General features: G+C 41.2%; 1 protein-coding gene across 1 annotated transcript in view; it reads right to left on the reverse strand.

The window, feature by feature from the left end:
- Positions 1-22,996, reverse strand: part of PKHD1 (PKHD1 ciliary IPT domain containing fibrocystin/polyductin) — a 276,108-nt gene that overhangs the window by 118,933 nt on the left and 134,179 nt on the right. Inside the window, exons 44-48 of the mRNA XM_074582079.1 lie at positions 21,664-21,798; positions 18,298-18,433; positions 16,326-16,572; positions 6,158-6,335; positions 5,448-5,643 (exon numbers count right to left, since the gene is read on the reverse strand). Coding sequence (XP_074438180.1) covers positions 5,448-5,643; positions 6,158-6,335; positions 16,326-16,572; positions 18,298-18,433; positions 21,664-21,798 — 892 coding nt within the window. The remainder of the gene's footprint in view (positions 1-5,447; positions 5,644-6,157; positions 6,336-16,325; positions 16,573-18,297; positions 18,434-21,663; positions 21,799-22,996) is intronic.

Genomic DNA, 22,996 nt, shown 5'->3' on the forward strand with positions numbered 1-22,996 from the left:
AAGGGCATTTCATCATCTTATTTCTGTAACTGCTACATTTTCTGGCCTCTCTGCTGCCGTGCCAGAAGGACAGGAGCTCATCTGCCAGGAAAAGGTTAATTTTTCTTTTTGTGGCCATCACAAAGGGCACCTCTCTGCTAAGAACCGACATTTCGTTGCATGGAGGCCACTGAGCAGTCCACGTCTGGTCAACTGACCTTCTGCAAAAACTGATAGAGGGTCAATTTTATCTAGATGGAAGAAAAGGCATGCCTGTACAACCAGTCCTCTGCAACAAATTAACTCCATTCTTTCGGTCTTTCACCTAGGATTCTCCTTTACCCCTAAGCAATAAGGCTGCAGAAAATATCTTTGTCTATTTATTTTCTATATTTTAAAATTAGAAACAAACATTCTCAAGAGCCTTTTTTTTTCTCCTATGCAAAGCAATTAGAGAAACCCACAGAGTGTAATGGAAGTGAGATCATTTCTTAGGAATTTAGAAAAGACAATAAGTGTAATCAAATTATTTTTTTGAAGAACTATGGAAACTCTAAACCTGCTTCTGACACAGCAGTAATATGAGGTTGAGCCTCAGGCCGTCCTAACAACTCACACATGAGTAGCTTGAGCAAAGTCAGCAGGATGACCCATCTCCACAAAAGTTGTGTCTACTGAAAAATGTATTTGGGGTAAGTAAAAGGTTTGATAATCCTTTCAGTGATGTTTTCAATAATGTTTGTGTCCAGCACTTCAATTTTAGAAAAAAGCCAAGAGAAGTCTGGAGATGAAGCAAGCCAACGCTTTGTTTCATTCCAAAAGAAAATGGTTTAAACGTTTCAAAAGTGAACAAAAAAGAAACAACATCTCTCTAGTTTTTAGCCCATTCCAGTATTGCCCAGAGACCTTAACCAAGGAGCAGTGCCACGCTGTGGCACCATATGCTCGTATTTGTAACAGACTTAAAAAGCTCATAATGTTATTATCGTAATTTACAGAGGATATTTCTCCTAAAAATATCCCAGATGTCGCAGTGTGACGTTTCTTTCCACTTCCCTTCTTAAGATAAGCTTTTTTTGATTCAGCGTGGTCACATCATGTTAAGACCAGATTCCTGAAACATGGTTGAGCCCCAACCCACCAGTGTTTCAGGGACCCACACAGCAATTTCAAAAATCGGTGACCTCTGAGGAACCCTTCTCTCAAGATGTCGGGTTAGCCAGAGAAAATCAGGATGATGCTACTAAGACCTAATAATGTCAAAACAAAGCTGCTGATGTAGAAATGACTGGCACTGGATGCTTGAAGCTTCCTTATCTCCCCTTCACCCAACATCCAGCCAGGACATAGGGTTATCTGTCCTTCAATACCGATTCCTTTAAAATGGTCTGAAAAGATTATTTTCAAAGGGACTTATGGGTTAGTTAACTGGGTTTCATGTAGGTAGATAGCAGCAAGTACCTTTGTTAACAGGATCATCGCGTAGGCAGCCCACATAGCAGAAGCATTCTTTATTACAATTATTTCTCTCCATTCAGCATCCCCTGCATTGTCCCATGCCCAAGCCTAATTTACAAAACTGCTAGCATGCAAAGCATCAGGGCAACTTAACTCCTTTAATCCCCTCCATACGGTATATTTTCTTGCCTTTGTGTTAGACAGGCCTTTTTTCTCCCCCAAAGATAAACAAACACTTGCATGACGCCAGGCATTTTTGGATGGAAGGGGGCATGGAGAAAGCCTGAGCCTGATGCAAACTGCTGGCCAAGGTGGCTTCATTCAGCTGCCCTCTTCTTTTGAATAACAATATCTTCTCAGTCGTGGGGTTTTCCCTCCCCTTCTCCCTGCTTTCCCCGCTATGCAGGCCCGAGCAAAAGGCTGTGTGAATTCAGGAGCCTGCTTGTGAATGAGCTGGCATCTGATACTTATTTACCGACGTTAATTTTGGATGTAATGCACCCCTGCCACTTCCCCACCGTTTGCCCTAAAAGGCTTTCTGATGGGCACAAAAGCAGAGGGTCAAAAGTAAGTTGACCCCTGCCAGAATGTACAATTATTGGAAAGAGGCGGTACACCAGCAGCTGTCGAAACCCCACCGGCGCGGCAAAGTGCTTCCAAAAGTCGGAGGATGACTAATACGCTCGAGCTCTCCCCTCCGCCCTGCAAGAGCCGGCGACTTTCTGCAGGAAGAATTATGGCCCTCCCGAGCAGCTGCAATAATTGTCTTCCCATTGTCCCCCAGCCCTCCCTCCGCCACCCCCTACAAGTGCCCATTGTCAGCACGGAGTCAAGTGATTATATGCTTGGGCTGATGCTGTTTGCGCCCAGCTGCCCGACTGCTGACACACGAGCACCGAGAGAGGGGGACCCGCGTCTGCGAGACGGGACTCCGACATACCAGACCTTTTACATAAGTCAAACAGGAACAAATGACTCTTTATCAGCCCCTTCTCCCTTTGAAGTGGCGGCTGCTTATAGGCCCTTACAGCTTTTCCTCCTTAGCCCGAGCAAACATCCTCCTTTTGATATGTTACATGCTCATTATCTCTGCCCCATTTAATGATTTTTGATTGAAGGGTGGCAGCGCAGTTGCCAAGAGGGTAGTTAAAGAGGCTCCACGCAGTCAGGACGACAAGAAAGGCTTTCCTTGTGCAGCAGCCTAAATTTGGAGTTTCTTAACAGTGTGTTCTTGTTCTTAGCAGCAGATAAGGGCTGAGCGTGAAATTCTTAATTAAGCAGTAAATAGAGAGTGGGGTGTCAGCAGATGCAGCCTGTAGCCATGGAGACCAAGTCAGATGAAGGAGGAAGCTGAGACTCAACGCCGGCCCCGGGCTCAGGCATGACTGACAGCTGAAGAATCCGACAAAGCTTGTAAATGGGATTAATTAGTTGGCTAATTATTTCATATAGTTAAATGTAAATAAACAATAAATAAATAAAAAAAAAACCAGCTTGCAGACTTAGGCGGGAACGCTTTCTGAAGGCCAGACCTTCAAGAGTTGTCCTCTCCGGATTGGTACATGGACTGGTGGGTTTTTAGGGCCAGAAGGGACTATTGTGGCAGCCTTCTCTGACCTCCTACAGAGCGTGAATCTCGCCTCATGAGGTTTCTAATAGCTTCTCGTAGAGCTGGAGCATATTTCTCTGAAAAGACGGCCAAGCATCATCTAAGGACTCTGAGTGATGGAAAGTCCACCCCATGCCATGAGTCTGCTCTGATGGCTAATTATCCTCACCCTTTCAGCCTGCACAGTGGAGATTAGGGGAGAAATTAAATGGCACACCAGGGCTAGGAATCTGCTTGCTTTGTTTCAGACTTTTACCCTACCAACAGCATTAGATATTAGGTACCTGACACTGAATTATTGATCTCGCTGCTATAAATGTCCTTGCTGAAAATGTTCACAGCATGAATTATACATGTTAGGTGTTTTCATAAATTTCCCCTCATGTACTCTGGATGATTATTTCTCTCTGTATTAAAATGAGAAACAACAATGAGCTCTTCATATAATAAAAATGAGGATGAAAGGAAGACAAGAGAAGGACAAGAAAGTATCTATGATGCAAGAGTGAGATAGGCCAGCCAGATCACTTGGTCCCAGCCTTCCCAACACTGTCGTCTCCTCTATTTTCAATAACAGTAAAAGGCCAAGATATAGGTGTCATCTTCTGAGATTTCCCATGCTGTCCTATTTATGAAAGTGCAATTCAGGATGTGCGAATTGAAAATCAGTTGACTTTTATATTTGAAAGAACAAATTTACACTGTTAGTAAACTGAAATAATAAAAACATATTTCTTCTTTCAGTAGATACCTGGCATAATCTTGGGCAAGGCTTAGACTCAACCAGCCAATCTATAACTATACTATATCTAAAAAGAGCCAGGAAATGGAACTAAGAGCTGGACCCCAAAAATCTACATGGCTAGATCACTGGCTGAGTTCCTGGCACAGCTTTTGCTCAGACCAATGTTCTCTCCCAGGTGGCGACCATTACGGTTTGTGAGTTAGTACAGGACAGGGATCTTTCCTAATTTGAAGCCTGGGTGCATCCAGCCTGTTTTGAGAGGTAAAATGTTAAGTTGTGTGGACACAAGCTGTGCAATGCCAGTTGGCCGCAGGACCAGAGGTGGATGCAGCAAGCGTGGTCCTCAGACTGAGTTTAAGGTATGGGTTTCCCCATTTCTCCTCAAATGTACATTGGATGGTTTTCATTGCTGTCAGACTAAGCTCAGTGGATTACCTGCCCTCATTCCAGATGTGTTTTCCTCTCTACTGTTCCACTGTTTTTTCTAGTTGTTCATTCCATTATGTCATCTCATCAATACAAATCAAAAGAAATTCATTAAAACTGATGGACAAAATTTTCTGTTACTGTGAAAATCGGCATCTTTATACTTTAGCTTCCCTACTATTAATAATGGCAACAATCATTACTTTCCTTTTTACATATAGAACTTAGACCCGTATAAAATCATTTGCTTGAGAATGGGAATTGCGGAAAATGTCCCAAATTTAAAAGAATAAATGAAGCTTGAATAATTATCAGTAAATGTCTGAATTTCTTTTAAAAATGACTGCCACACTTCATGACCTAGTGTACAAAGCCAATGTACTCAAATGTCTATGACATCCAAGTACTCAATGTCTATGACATCCAAGGAGACCTTCTAGTGGCCTACCAGTATCTTAAGGGGGCCTACAAGAAAGCTGGTGAGGGACTTTTTAGGATGTCAGGTAATGGTAGGGCTAGAGGGAATGGATTAAAACTAGAGATGGGGTGATTCAGACTGGACGTTAGGAAGGAGTTCTTCACCATGAGGGTGGGGAGACACTGGAACAGGTTGTCCAGAGAGGTGGTGGAAGCCCCATCCCTGGAAGTTTTTAAGGCCAGGCTGGACAGGGCTTGGAGCAACCTGATCTAGTGGGAGGTGTCCCTGCCCATGGCAGGGGGGTTGGAACTAGATGATCTTTAAGGTCCCTTCCAACCCGAACCATTATATGATTGTATGATTCTATCCCTGGAAGTTTACAGTCATAGGAAAAAATCTTGCCCAGTAGTCTTACTGTCTTCAGTGGGTTCAGCCCTGATAGATTGCACATGATTTATTAATGATACATATGATATGGGACCAGCTGACAACAGAGATCATTAGTGGAGTTTAATGCCTTTTTCTCTCCAAAACACCAATTCAAATTCAACTGATGTGACATCACCCACTATTTATGACACATTTTTTCTGTTGATAGGTCAGGTATCAGATAGATCTGATAGAGAGGGATCCAATGTGCGTGCATTTACCTATTTGATCTTTTTGAAGGACCTTTCACTTACTGAAAGGCTGTTGGAATATAGCCTTGTGTCTAAGGCCTTATGTAGTTTGGGTGTTTAAATTAAAAAGACATCAGGTCTGCCACCATTCTTGAACAAAAAGGTACTTTGCGTCCCTCGTATCGCACTTACCCAAGTACGTTAGCTTCCTCAGTCTGCTGTCAAGATACCAGTCACAGCTCCTATGATGTCCATATGAAGGCAGCGATTGAAGTGACTGTCCAGTCCTTGTCCCGCAGGACACCACAACCTCAGGATGGGCAGGAATATCCTTGTGTTCCACCAGCAAGTAATTCCCAGTTGTGAAGCTGGTAAATGTCACTGAATACTAGAGAAGAGGGAACCAAAATAAATGTGCTTGTGTCTGTGATTAGAGCTCCACGGAGTGCAGTATAAAGGGATAAAGAAGGTGGTGCTCCTCACGGGCAACATATTCTTTTGCAAAATGTGTATTGGAAACATGGAAGAGAGATGTAAAATTGAGCAGAAGGCAATGGTGAATGCAGACAAAATCAACTCCCCTCATCACCTTTAAAAAGTGCAGAGAGACAATGTCTTCCGAAAACCATGCTTCAGTATGTCTTAAGGTAGTACAAATTTTGTTGATTCCTAAGCACCACACTGAACTTTCTTCTAGGATGCCCAAAATCATCTTCCTGCTCCAAGTTACTATTGAGAGCTTCAGGGACTAGGTCATCATATCTAAGCCTTGCCTATAAATACACAGATATTTTCTCAGTGCACTTAACACTATTTTTCCTCTCTGTGCTCTCCCAGAAAGATGAAAGCATGATTATCTCTTCCAAATATAATTTTGAAATTATAAAAAATTCCCGTGTTACCTGGAGCTGTTTGCTGACCAAAGGGTTGTCAAATGTCAACGTATGAGTCTCTTTATCCAAGAGGAGAACCATCCAGCCATACAGGTTTGATAAGGTATCAGGGACGTAATTGACTGTGGATGTCTTATTCCTACTGTCAGTCACAGTTAAATTATAGGGAATGTCTGGAGCATCTTTTCTGGAGGAAAAAAAAATGATCATTTTTTTTCACTGAACTCTGTCATTTTGCAACCTTCACAGTTCTGGTTTTATTTGAATTACAATAGTATATGCTGTCTCTCTCTCAGAATGTGACTTCTTTTGTGTAGTTCTTCACAAATATGGTAAGAAACAATATCTGTCTGAAGTGCCGTAAAAAAAGAAAGAAAGGAAGAAAGGCAAATAAAAGCACAGAGGAACAAAGCTTGTGCCAAAGCAGAGCAATGGTAAGAGCGAGGGTACCAACTTCTTCACTCTCAGGCTATTTCCCCATCCACCAGACTCGTGAGCTTCAGAGTCAACTTTTAGGATCTTCCTCTTCACTAAATGGTTTGGTAGAGTTTTCTGAGTTTTTCTCACTCACATTTGAGCAGTGAAATATTTCATCAAGGCTGAAGGTGCGAAAATCCTGTGTAACTCAAAAAGCTGCTCGGTACCCAGGTCAGCATGCAGTATGAACCCGGGGGTGCTGCAGACTGATGAAAGCCTTCGCAAAATGGGTGAACTTTTAGTGCAACAGTTCCTCTGAGCATCCAAATAAGAACTTAAACCCCTTTTTCTCTAGAACGTTGCACTCCCAATTTCTGTCCGATCTAGCCAGACTAAAAAAACCCACTGAACAGATAGGTAGTAATGATATCATGAGTGGGCATGAACTCTTTAGATTTAAGGCCTCTGGAGACTTTCCTCTACTAAAACTAGGAAATAAAACAGTGAAGCTGGGATGAAGGGGGTATAACCATCCACCTTGACTTCCTCTCCAGGGGCAGGCTTTGTTTTTTCCTGCACATAGACTTGTTTCAAATTACACTAAACTGATCTTGATTATTTGGGCATCTGTCCAGAATAACCTCTTACTGCTATGATTGTCAGTTTACCCAATGTGGAAGGCTGTGTAAGGTAAAGTCCAGAGACACAGAGTACTCTGATTTCAGGAACTGCTTTGTTGAAGGCAACAAACGACATGAAGGAAAAGATAAAGCTGAAATGCAGATAACCCTTCTGATGTTCAACCATTGAACGTCCATTGTCTCTTCATGTCTGATTGATCAGGGACACCTGACCATAAGCCGCCTCTTCAAAACAAAGACCTTACCTCCAGTCCTCAGCATCTTGCATTCCTACAACAGGTCTTGAAACTGATGGAAATCATACTTGAAACTATCCTCTGGTCAGCTACACTGTGTTACTGCTTTACTTCTGAAACAAGACTGGGGAGGTCTCCTCTCCTAGAGGCAACAAGGAATATCAAGCTCCTCCAGAGGATGTCAGGTGTGAGGTGGGCTAAAATATTCCCTGGAGGTGATGTTTCTCCATGACCAGAATGAATTTGGGTGACAAGACTTCCACATTAGAAATTGCATTTTGGTATCAAAACTCAGTAAGAATAAATCATAGCCTAAGAATCTCCTCCCTGTCCCCTTACTGCACACCCATGCATGGACTGCCTAAGCTTGCCTGAGAATGTGATGCATCTCGTTGTGGCACTCCTTTCCGTAGCAACTGGTAGATATAATTCCCCACCCTGAGGATGATCCCTATTGTCTTGCAAAGGGATTGATGTAGGGCTAGCTATGTCACTAAAGATACAGGAGGAGCTCCGATGGACACATCCAAAACCTCCATCACCACATCAAGCATCTCCCATCCTTGGCCAGGCCAACACTGGGCATGCTTGTAAGAAAATTGGGGTTGCAGCTACACAACTGCAAATGAACAAGTTTTTTCCTGCTTCTTGCATTCTTCACATTATGCATAGGGAATTGCTAGGGATACACGTCCCAGGACTGCAACTCTCATTCCCAGCTGAAGAGAAGCCTTGCTGGCTTGCCAAGGTACCCTGGGGCCATGATTCTGCCACAAAGATGAATGCAGCAGATTTATACGTGAATCAAGTGCTGCTGCAGGATCAAGGCAAGTTGGCAGTTTCACCTTTAGCCCACTTAGTCAGTTTTGGCATTTGAGCTGACGCTAAGCTTAAAAAAAAACACAAACCCACTTTTAAGCATATCTCAAATGGTATTACCCTACAACTAAACAACTCAACGTATTACCCAGCCCTCCAGACTGGATATGGTTTACTTATCCAAGACAGATAGTGCTAAAACTCATGTCATCCTGCAATTTGCCTGTTTGTATTTGCAATTTGTGTTTGTTTTTTCCCCTTGTCGCTTTGGAGACAATACATAATTACAATAGCACTCATCTTGGAGGAGGGTTGCCTGCAGATATTTCTTTTTCTGTTTTAAAATCAGTTGGGGTTTTTTTGTTGTTGTTCTGATGGCTGTCACTTTGGCAAAGGATTTTCTGGTTACTCAGAAACATTCAGCTGAGAAACAGCAGTGGGAAACAGGAGAAGTGTGAATCAGCAAAGAATCACTCAACCAGAAGATATTGGCAGACCAATGAAACTGACTGGAAGGAGTTTATAAGGCTTAAACAGCTTTCGTACTACTAATAAACCTCCTCTTATAGGCATTAACTGGACCAGGATATTAGGCTGCTAATTAAGCAAGTAAACGACAACAAGCACATTATTTCCACAGTTATCAGCACCTGCGCAGGTATTCAGGACAACATTTCTAGCAGCAGAAGCACACCACACATAATATGGTGCGACATTAAACTCTCTTGCACATCAAAAATTGCCTTATTGAGTTACAAAGATGCATAATGCCATAGCAAGCGACGTAAATGCACGTGGTTTTGCTCTTTACTCATTTTACTGTTTGTCACTGGAGAAGTCTGATGAGACAGCTTGAATTACTTTTCCCAGAGACTTCTCCCCGGTACTTCCAAGAAGCTTTAGAGACAGAAAAGAAAACCTGGAAAGGGCAATCCTGCTGGGATATTGGGAGGGATATATGCCATCTGATAGATCTGTCAGAAAGTTAGGTGACAATTCCATACTAACCATGTACATTCATTAGCTAGTGAATGTGAATGTGAATTCACTAGCTAGTGAATGAAGTGTGAATACAACTCTGTTGCACACCAATCTTCATGAGATTTTACAAAGGCACCTCAAATAAATATCCTAAACTAGACAACTAACTTTCAGATTGCTACAGTTAAGTGAAATACATCTTTTCCAGTATGCCTACTTCTAACAGACGAATCCCCTCTCCCTACACTTTAAAGCTGGATAGATTTTTGCCTGCTTCAGACAGTACCAACTTCCTTTTTCAGTTAATTGTTCTCAGTCTTTGGAACAGAGAGATAGGGGGCCTTCACTGGAGAATTTTTTTGTTTGAAAATCCCATTTTTTTAATGCCAGAAAACCTTTCTGAGGACCTTCACCTGGAAGTTTATTCATGACCCAGGAAGGACAGGAAGCAGGAGACATCTTATGGCCTGAAATCCCTGGGATTTCATTGAGGTGGATGCTGTGTCCTTGCCTTTTACACACCTTGCTTGAGGTGTTGCCACCCACAAACACATATCCTACTCCTGAGGGAGTGCCAGCACACCAAAATGAAAATTTGGGAAACCTGAAAAACTTTGCAGCTCAATGAAGAAATTAACTGGTACAAGGCAACAATCAATGAGCCTGAGATGACATTCCCCTTGAAAGGATGTCAGTGTGCTTGTGTTTTTTCACCTATACACCAAACAGACACCAAAATGGAAGTACCCTACTAATGGAATTACCAGCCACAATTAGCACCATTTCCATTTGCCCTAAATAGCCAGTGATTTCACTGTGCCCTAAATAGCCACCAATCTACCTCTCCTTAATGTTAATGAAGCAGAGGAGTGCTCGCACACACGGGTATTTCTAATTCAGAGGATCCGAGGGAGCCTGCATGCCTCATTAACATGGAGAGCTTCATTATCAGAGGAAAGAGCCTTCCCTTCAACTTCCCCTGGCTTTATTTGAAAGAAACTAGGAGGCAATGGTCTTAATGCAAAATTAACCCTCACTTTAAACTGCTGGAAGCCTTTACAAACTGTAAGAGGAAAAAAAAAAAAAAAGAAAAGAAAAGGATGACTCACTGAAAAGGCTGTATTTTTATATTGAAGCAGGTTTTAATTAAGGAGCAATTTGCTTTAGAAATATGGCAGGATTACTGAATAGGACTTTACAGTCTGAGCCACAATTTACCAATTGTGATTGTATGAACTATTATGTAATTTAGCTCAAGAGCATTGTGCAGAACGGCTCAACAAATATGGGCCACAAAGGATTTGTTAAACCAATCAACAACATCAAGTAGAACAAATATTAACTCTCCTGTTTATGTTTACCATTAACTTACTTATCCTAAGGGTCCATATCTGTGTGTATGAAGGCAGACGCTGTGTTTAGCCCTAAATGCTTTCTGTTTGATACATTTGCGTAATAATCCATTCTGATTATCCCTCTCCAAAACAGGAAACAATATAGCATTGAACTTCAAATGGGACACCAAATGTTTATATCAACAGTCCAATTTCTTGTTGGCCAAATGGAGGCTAATTCCAAATTATGACCATACCAAACACTTTCCAGGTTTGATGCTGGGCCCAAACACAGTTCATTTTATTTTAAATGCCAATAATTAAGAATTTTCAGCTGTTTTCAGTAAATGTGTGTGTGTTTATTGAGAGACCAAGGTCATGATTCAAATCTGCCTTATATCGTTAACACATACCATCAGTGAGTTTTTGCATCTACAGGTCTTTGAAAACAACATCTTTGTCCCTCACCCTGAGTAGCCACTATGGGATAGGTTTTCTGAATCTGAAGTAAAAGAATAATTGAGATGGTCTCCCAGTAGCAGAGATGGTTGTGATTGATTGACAAGCTAAGATGGCTTCATTTAAGGTAGTTTTTGAGTTTGCTACCCCTGACCTCCTAACCCATTTCTGTTGTTAAATCAGTTCCCCAATAGTTTGCAGTCTGGTATTTTAAGGAAAAGTAAAATCAGATACAAATTCTGAGTTGGAAAGTGGCTGGTATGCAAACATCTCTGCAGTGTAAGCATAGCAAAGACTTGTGGAGGACCACTTTGTCCCTCCGCTTATCCCATGTCAGGAAGAGCTCTGAAGCTTCCAAAATGTATCTTAAAATCTGGACACTGGTACTTTGGGCATGTTTTTCCTGCACCTCCATTGCCTACGTGCAGTCCTCTACCAATTAGTACGTTAGGACTAATAATCCATTTGTTATGACAATGAGTCCCAGCTGGCATACCTGGATCTTTCCAAACCTCAAGAAGCATCTAACAGACTTGCCAGCCTTTTCCTTGTAAGCAAAGAAACTATAGGGCTAGCAATTGCTGCCTCAATGCTAAATATGTCTCCTTCAACCCAGAAATATTCCAGACAATGGTCAGGCTGGGGGATAGACCTGGGCAAACATTTTCTCTTGCATACTCATAAGCTTGTGCAGGATCTGGCTTTGCTGCCAATACCCCAGGCTACAGGGAAAATGGAAAGGGGTCCTACACTGGGAATAAAAATTCTCGTCTGCTTTGGTGGGATGGACAAGATGCCAGAAATATAGTGCAGTAAGAGCTGAACCTCTGACGTTTTGCTGATGTGTTGGTTAACTGAGCAGTCAACAGCCAACAATTTAATATTTGCCTTCCAAGTTATGCCACGGGAGCCCTGAGAGGGCTAAGTTGTGAGGCCAAGTGAGCATATGAGCTGCCCCAAGTGTGGATACAGTCATGTACCCAGGGAGCTTGCATGACCAGAGAGCAACTGAGCATGCACACATTGAGAGAAGAAGAGTGATTGTAAGGGTGTTTCCCAGCAGGTGGGTGTTCATCTGAAGGCACCACACTAAGTAAATATCAAAGGAAAAGCAAAACTGGAGTAACCATTTGAACTCTCTTCAAGACTCAAAGACATGGAGGTAGGGGGTATGCTATTCCTTTCACACTAACCCATCAGCAGCGGCTGGGTTTGCAGCAACTGAATACATGCACTACAGGAGAGGATATTAGACCAGATTTAAGAATTAAGGCTATAAAGAAGAAAGTTAATCTTTTCCTCTGGAGCAGACTAAGAAGAGGGAAGCAATAAAAAGCTTGAACTACAAGACTGGTGCTGAGCAAGTCCCAGGTTTCCCCAGTGAGGAGGGGAAAGCAAATGAAAGGGAACAAGAGGCAAACTTCCTTCTGGTGTGCGTAGCCGCAAAGTGTTTGGAGTCCCCTTTGCCGCAAGGTGCTGCCTGGCTGCCGATTATTCTAATGCTCTCCTCTTGTAAAAATTATGCATAATGTGAAGAAACTTTTAAAGTCACTTAATCATGTTATGACAATTTTTTAATGAAAATTTGTTTTAATATTAATAGAGACTCATATTTTCATGATAATATTGGGAGCGGTGGCATTTGGAGCAGCCGTATCTAGCCTGCAGCCATGCTGTGCTGTGCCATGGCATAAGCTGTTCTTCAGACTACTCAATAACTTTCTCACATATAAATTTATAAAGACTTTTATAAGCTTCAATTACATTTTTAAAAGACATAAAAACCCTCTTTAAAGGTTGCTTAAGTGACACATTAGTTTAACTTTCAACTGGACTTCATGAAGAGGGCTTTTGTTACAGCAATGCAAGTTTGGAAATGGATCCCCGTTGCCCTGGAAGTTGTTGGGTGAAGCAGTTCAGGTCAAAGAGCCAAGAAATGCTCAAGATACTTGTTTTCATTTTTAAAAAAAGGCTTTTAGGGTTTTTGTCTCACAAAAAAACTTTTTTTTTTCCCCAAACATATGTTTGAGGGGAAAAAAGGTGCCAATATACTACATACATTTTGGGAAATTAAACAGCACAAAGATAAAGAGTCAGTCACTTGAATTCAGTTGCCCACATTGTAACTTAAATAATTCGAATGGTCCCAGACGCGCTTTTAACTTGCATGGACCATCTCTGTCCCAGACAGCTCCCAGGCAGGGGATCTTTCCTAAAAGGTAGCACTGGTGGAACTTCCCTCATGTTTTGGAGGTTAAGTAGATTAATAACATGGCCATGGCCAAGCCTTGCCAGCTGCCCTCAGGGTCAGGTAATGAGATCGAGGTTGCTGGGATAGAGGTTGCCATACTCTCAAAATCCTTTACTTGCCTCAGTTTTTAAGATTTTGGGATCTGGAGTCCATCCCTGAAACTCAAGAGAAGCAAAAACCCCACAGTCTCAAGCCCCTCGAGCTTTTTATTGAGGAGCCCATAGAAGGCGCCACTCTAGACCAAGAGAGAGCTACTGAGCACAGGGGATAAGACTGTTTTACTGCTATTGCTTGAAACCTTCTCCTTGTACAGCGTGACTTCATGCCAAAAAGAGGATGCTCTTGTGCTATTACTCCGTCCTGATGATTAGCAAAAGTGAGTTCAGTGCTTAAGGCTTGGGCTCAGCAGCTTGTAATCTGTTTTTTACCTCTGGTTTTGATAGCATCCCTGTTTTACTGACTCCAGGGCTTACCACGAGGAGTAAGTACAACTAGCAAGTTGCAGATCTGACAGGTCGCATATTCCAGGGCCTGGTAGAACACAACAGAAAGATTTCTTCCAGAGTGATTTTTAATTCTTTGCTCATGAGAAACTAAAGAAAGCCAAGTAACAATATTTTCATCTTTTTACTGAAATTAGATGAATCCAAGAGACTTCACTGTTAGGAAATTTTTCCTGTCACCCACCTGTCTTTATTTTCCCTACTCAACCTCTGCCAATTCTTCCTAGTCATGTTTTGTTGCCTTAATCCTAAACTATTCCCTTTTTATTGTGAACACTCTTCAAATACATCTGGACAAAATTCACCCTTTCTGTTTCTCCCTCCACCCCCTCATTCTCTGGTCATGCTGTGGATACTTTATTAATTGACTTTCTTCCTTCATCCTCTCCAGCTCCTTTCATTCCCTACCCTGTTCCTCTATCAGGTCCATTTTGGAGCTCTGTCCGTGTGACTGAAGCCTCCCTGACTCTTTGCTTTGAATGCAGGCTGTTGCCTGCTCTGCTTGGCTTCATGCTGACAGTCTTTCAACTGCACATGACGGTGATTTGGCTGGTAGGACCTACCTAGGGGAGAAGATCTGGAAGAAACACAAGAGGATGGTCTTAGTGTCTTGGGTTACTCAAGGGACAGGCTAACAGCTGGCTTCTGCTACTCAGACTGCCAAGGATCTTTGATGTAAGTTGACTCCCAGCTTGTGTAGATGAAGAACAAAGAAGGGAAAGAAAGACAACTTGCTTGAAATAAAAGGTTGATTGAGAAGCACCTGGTCATTGATATGACTAATCTAAAATTCTTAAGCAATTTACTGGGGAAGACAAAGTTTAGGTCAGGGCTCTAGCTTTTCCAGAGTTCAACAGCAATGGTGAAGCTGAACTCCTGTTTGTAGTCACTCCTTAAATACCTTTTGATGCAAGGAGGAATAAGGTGTACTGAATACATTAGCTAGCATGAATTATTAACATTTACATTGTGGCAGTATCCAAAAGGACTCAAATCAAACTACAGGCAATGTTGTGAGAAGCTCCATCCACCTGCACAGCATTGATCCAAAGGGCTGGTAGTCCATATAGTCAAGGTAAACACAGATTAGAAAGGGAATTGATTTTCCTAAGAACTCGTGTCTAAATGGTCCAGAAAGAGAACTAGCACAGTTGTATTTTGTCTTCTACCCAGTACCCTTTTTGTTAAATAAGAATGATTCCCAACTCTTAATTTACTGCAGACTTTTGTCTTTGTTATGAGAAAGAGTGATAACATGCAAAGCCTGCAGGTAGCTGAAGGTCATAGTTTTCCCCTTCAATGGAACAAGTGATTATTTTTTTTTTCCTATTTGGGAAGGGAGTTTTTTTCCTCCTTCTTCTAAAACACAAATTATAAGACAGATGTGAATTATTAATTGCCTTCTGACAGAGCACTTCAGGATTTCTGCCTGTGTACCACTAATCTGAAACTGCAAAAATGGATAATGGTTCAGGCTTGTACTTCAAAAAAAGAAGAAAAGTGAAATGTTGAGCAGGGAAGGGAAGATGAGCATGGGAAGAAAAGTAGGAGTCGTGTTTAGATCACTAAAAGCCTTTTCCACCCCCTTTCTTTTTATGCCAGGAATTCCCAAATGTCTGCCTAAGACATGAAATCTACCCTATTCATGACCACTTATTCTTTGGGAGCATTTGAGGAAATCTCTCACAATGAGCATAAAAGGAAACACTCTCAGAACTTGACTTAAAATTTAATTAAATTCAAACTCTTTAAAATTTTTTTTTAAGACTACATCTTATTAACAACTGAGGTGTTTCTCTCATGACCTGGAAGCATTTTATATATCAGAGTTTGGAAAATCTTCCAAAGTTTGCAATTTTCCCACTAAATCTCTTCTGTCTGGGGTTGGCCATCAATCTCATTTTAAACATCCATGCCCACCTTGAGCTGGATTATTATTTCTACAAAGGCCAGTTTATGCCCCTCTGCTAATTTGAAGAGTGACAAAATAGCAATACATCACAGCCTCCACTTAAAGGCCCACTTAACACTGCCAGAATTGCCTCTGGACAGGAATCAAGACTACAGATAGGATACTAAGATAAGAAAGATAAGCAGCTTGCAGAGAACATCAGAAAAAAACATGAAATTGGGCAGGCCATATCTAAATTAGTAAAGAAATAAATCAAAGACTGACCTCTGGCCTGGAGGCCAACTTGCATACATAATTCTCATAGCTGTCCATGCAACAAAGCTCCCTCCCAAAACCATGATGACTACATCCAAAATCCCAGTTGGGAACGGTCCTTCTGCTCTCTCTCTCAAACCATGCCTGAGAACTATCTGGGCGAAGACAAGTAGCTAGAACAAAACTAATTCCAGAGATCACATGGATAACAACACCGACTAATGTATGCCAGCGCTCAGGCTTTTGACCTAGTTTAGGACCCAGCAGGGAAGAGTTCTGGGACTCCAGTTCAGAACCAGAAGCTCTCTCAATATAAAACATAGCAAGCAACATCCATGCCGATTTTTCAGAAGTGGAATGTTTACTTACAAATGAAGAGACATACGGTGGAAAACAATGTCGCTGCCACAAACACTGACACTAGAAGCTTGGCTGAAGTTTGCACTGGTTGTGCAAGATACTGCCAGGATATCTGTGGAAGGGACGAGTCGACTTCCTTTCTGCCCTGTGATAGAGCCGTCAAGATCCTCCAGGATGGCAGAGTGAGGAAAAGGGAAGGACACTTGGAAAGGTGAGTTGATGAAGGTCAGACGTTCCGTTCTCACTGTAAACCCACCTGGGGGAAACAAACAGCATTTCAGAAACAGATTGACCTCTTCAAGTAATAGGCCTGAAGACGTCTCTGGAGAAAAGGAGACTAGCTTCATTTCATCTTTGCTTTGGAAAAACATCTGCCTAGTCAAGAAGGGGAGATTCAGGAACATAAATAAATAAACAGAGATGGTTGTAGGAATTGCCACTGCCATGCTATGGCCAGGTCCCACCTGTCCAGTGCCCTGTTGTGAAAGAACTTGTGGTTACAGACTCCTTTGATCCAGGTGCTGCTCCTGGCCCTACCGGCATCTCCTCAGTGACTCCAAATGCTTATTCGCAAGTCCCACTGCCAAAAGTTGCAGTCCCCAAATCAGCAATTCTTATAGATCCTTTCTGCCTTGTTTATAAGATAAATTCTTTAGAGATAAGGACTGTTTATGTTTGTGTAAATATACCTGTGTGCATGTGTACAGCACCTGGCACAATAAAGCCTTGGCTGAAAAGTGTGGCTGGAGGATCTTTCCACTACTGTGATGCAGATAGCTACAAAAGGAGGAATATTCACGCAGAATAGAGGAAGTTTTTGAACACATTAATATTTCCATAAGTGTCAGAAAATCATTGCCCCATGGACCATAACAAGGCAGCTTTGGCATGGGCATCCATGCACCACATTTGGTTACTATTTGAATATCATATTGTCAGTTGTAGCCTCTCTGAGTCAGATTTTATTATTCCCCCTGTCCTTTGATCTCACCTCCTGAAGTCTTTTTCTCTGTTATGTTATTGTAGGGCAGTATAAGTTTATATATAAATATATTTAAGAGGTAATTGCAGTTGGAACATTCTTCAAAGAGCCTTTGGGTACCTCTTCAAAGCTCAAAAGGATGCTTAATTTACACGTTATCTTAGGCAAATTCACCTAAGGTTTAGGCTGGCCTGAGGTAGGAGCTTGGTGAAATTCTGCGAGGTTCTGTCATAGCTATTAAACAAATCATCACTCTTGAAATTTTACCTCCTAAAATGAAGTAGCAGTAACAAGTCTGTGTATAAAAAACCCTTACACTGAGAAAATGAAATCAGTGCAAAAATAAGGCTACCTTAGTCCTAAAAATGTGTGTGGTATGTGGCTTCAACTAAGCGATGAAGCTATTTCCAAGGGAGATTGGAGAGAACCTGCAACCTCAGCCCATGCAGAGCAAAGCAGCTAAAGGCTCTGGTTCAGCCCTCCAGCAGTGTCAGCAAAATGTACAGGCTAAAGACAGTGAGTATTGTTGAGGACTGGTTGTTATGGATATCTCTATAATCCCAGTTCAGGGATTTTCTCCGTTCATCTGAGCTGCACTTCACACACAGTATTTATCTTGCATCTACGTATCGTCATCTCATGCCCCACCTCCCTGTGAATGGGGAAGAGCTATTATCCTTCTGTCACAGTTGGGGAAGTGAAACAGAGTGACACTTTTGAAAACTACTTAGTGCAGTGAAACCTAAGGAGAGCAAGTACGCAAATACCTCAAAACCTATCCCTTGATACTGCACCTACTGCAAACACAGTGACAAGATTAGAGAAGAAAAACTGGGGCCAGTAACTCTTCATCATTATAAGGTGCTTTTTGTGGGCTTCAGCTGAAATATCTATCAATGGTTGTCAGTGGATAATATGAACTTCTAAACAGATGAATTTGAGATGGGAGGAAGCCAGGGACTGTGTAAACCCCGATAAATAAGCGTAAATCTGACTTACCCTGTCCTTGGTAACAGCCAGAACAAGTCCTCATCGCTGCGCAAGTGTTCACATCAAAGTTCCTGAAAGCTGTGTTGGAGATGAATAGCTGGTATCTTTTGGGAGTTTTCAGTCCTGCTGACATGCAGGTCCTATCCTGCAATAAAGAAATGAAGAGCACTGGGAAACATATCCCTGTGTGAATCTCCAAGTTTAATGAATCCAGGATGCAGCAGCTGGACACACGGATGTGATTGCACTCAAGCTCACGGTTGTGGGGCAATGTACGCTGTTTGAAGGACAGATCTAAGCTATCGCTTTGCAAATTCTGACAGGTAACATCTGTTTAATTCACCTTTTACAGTATGTGATAGTATTACATTCAGGGCAGTGATTGCCTTTTTTGCTTTGTCCAGGTTTTTGCATATTAGTAAAGGTTGGACATTCAAAGGAAAAGGAAATTGCACATTCCCTGGGAAGAAAGAATCCACCTGGAAGGAACAGTGAGCAGATTTGCTTACAGTGCCTTTTACTTTAACTTGTCTTGTCCAGCAGGCAGGAAATTTCACTACTCTACGAAGTTAATCATCCTAATTTAAGTTCTAAGAAAAACCTGATTGCTGAGACACAAAGCCCTTGTGTGTGGCTGAGGGTGGGGGAAAGCACTTAAGCTGGGCTCTCTTCAAAGCCCTGGTTGACATCAGGGTCCATCAGAACAACAAGAAGTTAAGTATATCAGTGAGACACAGGAGAAAACATAAGACATGAAAAGGAAAAGCAAAACCCACAAGTGATGGGAAACACATTGGACAAACTAGATTTTGTGGTGATTGATTGTAGGCCATGACACAGGGGAAGTGCACATCTCTGCCAACTTCTCTCGGAGACAGGCTGGGAAGAAGGATGTGCTCAGAGCTAGTGGGTAGGCTGGAGGGGAAAGGGCTGGCAGGAATGCGTGATGCTCTTTCTGAAGCCAATAAACCCTTTTGTGTAACAACTTTCAAAAGTGTCAGTAGAGAACCAATCAAGAAATGCACCCTCTGTGGAAACATCCTCTTTAAATGAAAATCGAGAAAGAAATGGACTCTTATAAATAGTTTATCACTTCAACGAGATGGTGCTATCTTCAGTCTCATTAAGAGACAGTAGATCCATCACCTTTTTTAGCCTGAGGCCAAAACACCCAAGGTGATGGTCCTAGTTCTTGGACGATCTTCTTCCAAGTCACCGCTAAGCAGAAGTAAAAAGCTTCTGGTAACAAGTTGGCCAGAAAGACTCTATCAGTTTTTAGCTTACATTTGCCTGTTCTTCCATCCCACTCCCATTTCTATCTTTGTTTTTTGTTTTTTTTAGTTATTTTATTTTATTTAAGTAGACAGCAAATAGAAGAAGGATGTGAGATGGCAATTGCTCCCTAGTTTGTGTCACCTGTCTCAGACCTCTTGGTTTTTCAGGAAGAAATGTTTTTCCTCAAAGGGCTCCATAAGGCCGATGAGTTGCTTTATGAAAGAATGGAAGAGACTTGCTGAATGCCTAGGAAGCTAACGAAAGTCTTTCCCTTGGCTTTTACAGGCTCTAGATTTAGCCCTGCCACTAATGTTTTAATTGATCAAAGCCCCAGTTTTTAAATGCCCTGATAGTTCCAGAAAACAATCTTGTTTAAAAGCACTTTCAAAAACTGGAAGGGCTAGCAGAGAGGAATATCCAAGGTTCCCATTAAATTAATGTCATAAAGTTTTAATTGATATTAAAGAGACTTCATTATTAAAGGGAGAATTACATAAATTAAGATGTAAATTATGACAAGGAGGCTCTTATCATGAGATAATCAAAGATAATCACCCCCCTGGGGTACTGCAAGAAACAAGGCACAGCTGAGCGCCTCTAAATCTCTTAACAAGTACAACATCGGAGTCTTTCCATGGATCCTGCAAATCGAAAACAAAGACATCCACCCTTTAGTGTCCAAAAGAAATTCAACGTGTCATTGGGATTCTGCAAGGTTGGACTGGTGAGGCCATGCTGATATCTGAGCTATATACTTTCAATAGACCCACTACAAAGAATTCTTTCTGTGAGCTTCCGAAGAAAACTCATTTAAAACTATTTTTCTGCCAGTCAGAGAGAAAATTAATTTCATAAACAACAGTAGAAAACTGAGCAAAGGAGAAAAAACCCATCTAAATCATGAACAAGCAGCTGTGGCCAGTTGTAACACAAATTCCATTGTTCTCCATGTTCTTAATCTGTTAACAACCTGGTAACACCCAAAGGACTTTGTCCATTTGCCTAAAGAAATAATGGAAGAAGATCATATTTACTGCATAAATAAAATTGTTACATTTTGAGGGCTTTTTTCATTCTCAAGTTAAAAAACAGCATTCTCTGTTCCAGATGGACCAATGATGCTATGAGAGAGCAGAGGAAACCAAAGTGTTAACTAGGATAGAAATCAAATCTCTTGTTCCCCCTCATTATTCTCAAATCACTAAACTAAACCCTGTTGTGTATGGTTAAATGGTGTCTGTTTATTACAGCAAAAGGTATGTAGGAATTTGTTAGAAAAGGCTGTTTAAACAAAAATTATGATTTCTCTCAAAAATTCAGGTTCTGTGAAATTCTAAGTTTTTTTCTGAGACTATGTCATTCTTGGAAAAAAACACGAGTAGGGAAAAAATTAACACTTATCTCACTAAAATCCTTCGGCTTGTAAGTTGAACAGAACTGTGATTTTGGTTTTACTTTTGAATGTTGTTTTATAAAGAATGTACATGAATATGCATTAATACTTTTACATTTAATACTTCCAAATTCAAACAGAAAAATCAGAAGTCTTGTTTCAAATTTGTTTCAAAAAAAATCTTCAAAACTTCTGTACTGAAATAAAAAGATGTTTGGAAAAAATACTGAATTTTCCTGAAGAACGCGATCTCCGCTTTCTCAACAGCTGATGTCTACTCAGCTCTATCATCATCTGGTATGAATGGAGCACCCAAAAAATTATGCAGGGTCCAGCTGATCAAGTGCTATTTCTCTTCTGCTGCTTCCATCAGAAGCAACAAAATCCTTGGTTCCAGCAGGCTGGGAGAGTGGTACTGATGCTCCAGGTTTCTCCGCGTTATCACCAAATCAATGTCCCTTGTAGGTGCTAGTACTGAAGGCATCATCTTTCCAAGGAGTGGAACACAGTTAGAGGACTAAGCAAACACAACAGTACCCAAATTCATCCTGAAGTTGTATGACATATATATTTAAAATCCCAAGTTTTGCCCAAGCTGCCGTGGAGCAACAGCTGTTCTTCTGGTTACGTTCTTAGTTCTCCTAATTCCTGTTTGAAGTGTAGCTGTGTAACTCAAGAGACATTGAAATGATTCCTGAAGTGCTTACCTTTTGCCCAATGTGTCCAATTAAAACGCTACCAGCTACAGAAGTGTTTCCCAGGCTTTCTACGATCTCAATGCCAAAGTCTTTGCAAGCACAAACCCAGAAATGTTGGATTTCAAGGTTGCTGCTTCTAAAAATCTATATAAAAAGGGAATAATAAAAAAAAAACAAAAATTGATTTATAACTCTGCTTTCCTTACAATACAATAGAAAGGGGAACAGCAAAAACACATAAAAATTTTGAATGTATATTTAATATTTGAGAATCTCCCCTTAATATCCAGTTTCTGTTTTTAATTAGTAATACAAAAATCTTTACATTCTGTTAACTTATTTTCATGTAAAAAGAAAAAAGAACAGTATGAAAGAAAATCAGAACTGAGAATCACTTATAGACAGGGTAGAAGTGCTCTAAATTTTTGGGATAGGGTAAAGAAATTAATGTTTGTAGCAGAAAGATGCTACATTGAAAATAACCAGACGTATTGCTTACAGTCACCTAACAGCAAGAAGACTGTTCCTAGAGGGAGCCCATGGAAGAAGCAGAATAAACTTAGTTATTAATGTGTGCTAGGTCAGTAACATACAAAGAAATTACAAGTTAGCAGAGATGATAACCACAAAACCAATACTGCAAAACATCCTTTTCAGTGATCATAGAATTGCCCAGGTTGAAGGGACCTTTCAGATCATTGAGTCCAACCATCAACCTAACTGACAAAAACCATCACTAAACTATATCTCTAAGCACTATGTCTACCTGTCTCTTAAATACCTCCAGGGATGGGGACTCAACCACTTCCCTGGGCAGCCTGTTCCAATGCTTAATAACTCTTTCAGTGTAAAAATTTTTCCTAATATCCAGTCTAAACCTCCCCTGGTGCAACTTGAGGCTGTTTCCTCTTGTCCTTTTGTTTTATTTCTTTTCATACAAATAAGCTTTTCCAGAAAGAGAATGCACTAGTCTGAAAAAACACGCTGAAATATTGGATGGCTTCAAAGGAAGAGCCATAGGATGGGTTAGACTAGAAAACAGGCCTTAGAGAGAAACACATACAACTTGTTCAGGTCATCAGATGGGGATGTCAAGAGGATCACAGCCTCTAAGCACCAGTACGGGCAGAAAGTACCAGATAATAAAGGGTGGCGTGGGTTTTTAAATCAGATTAAGTAATAGGGAGCTACAATAGCTAGAAAGTGAAGTGGTCTAGTTGAAGATGTCCCTGCTCATTGCAGGGAGGTTGGACTAGATGGTCTTTAAAGGTCCCTTCCAACACAAACCGTTGTATGATTCTATTTTATGATTCTACGATCACTTTATTTTGTATATTCTTTT

Source organism: Larus michahellis, chromosome 3 (assembly GCF_964199755.1).
Source record: "Larus michahellis chromosome 3, bLarMic1.1, whole genome shotgun sequence".
Taxonomy (NCBI): Eukaryota; Metazoa; Chordata; class Aves; order Charadriiformes; family Laridae; genus Larus; species Larus michahellis.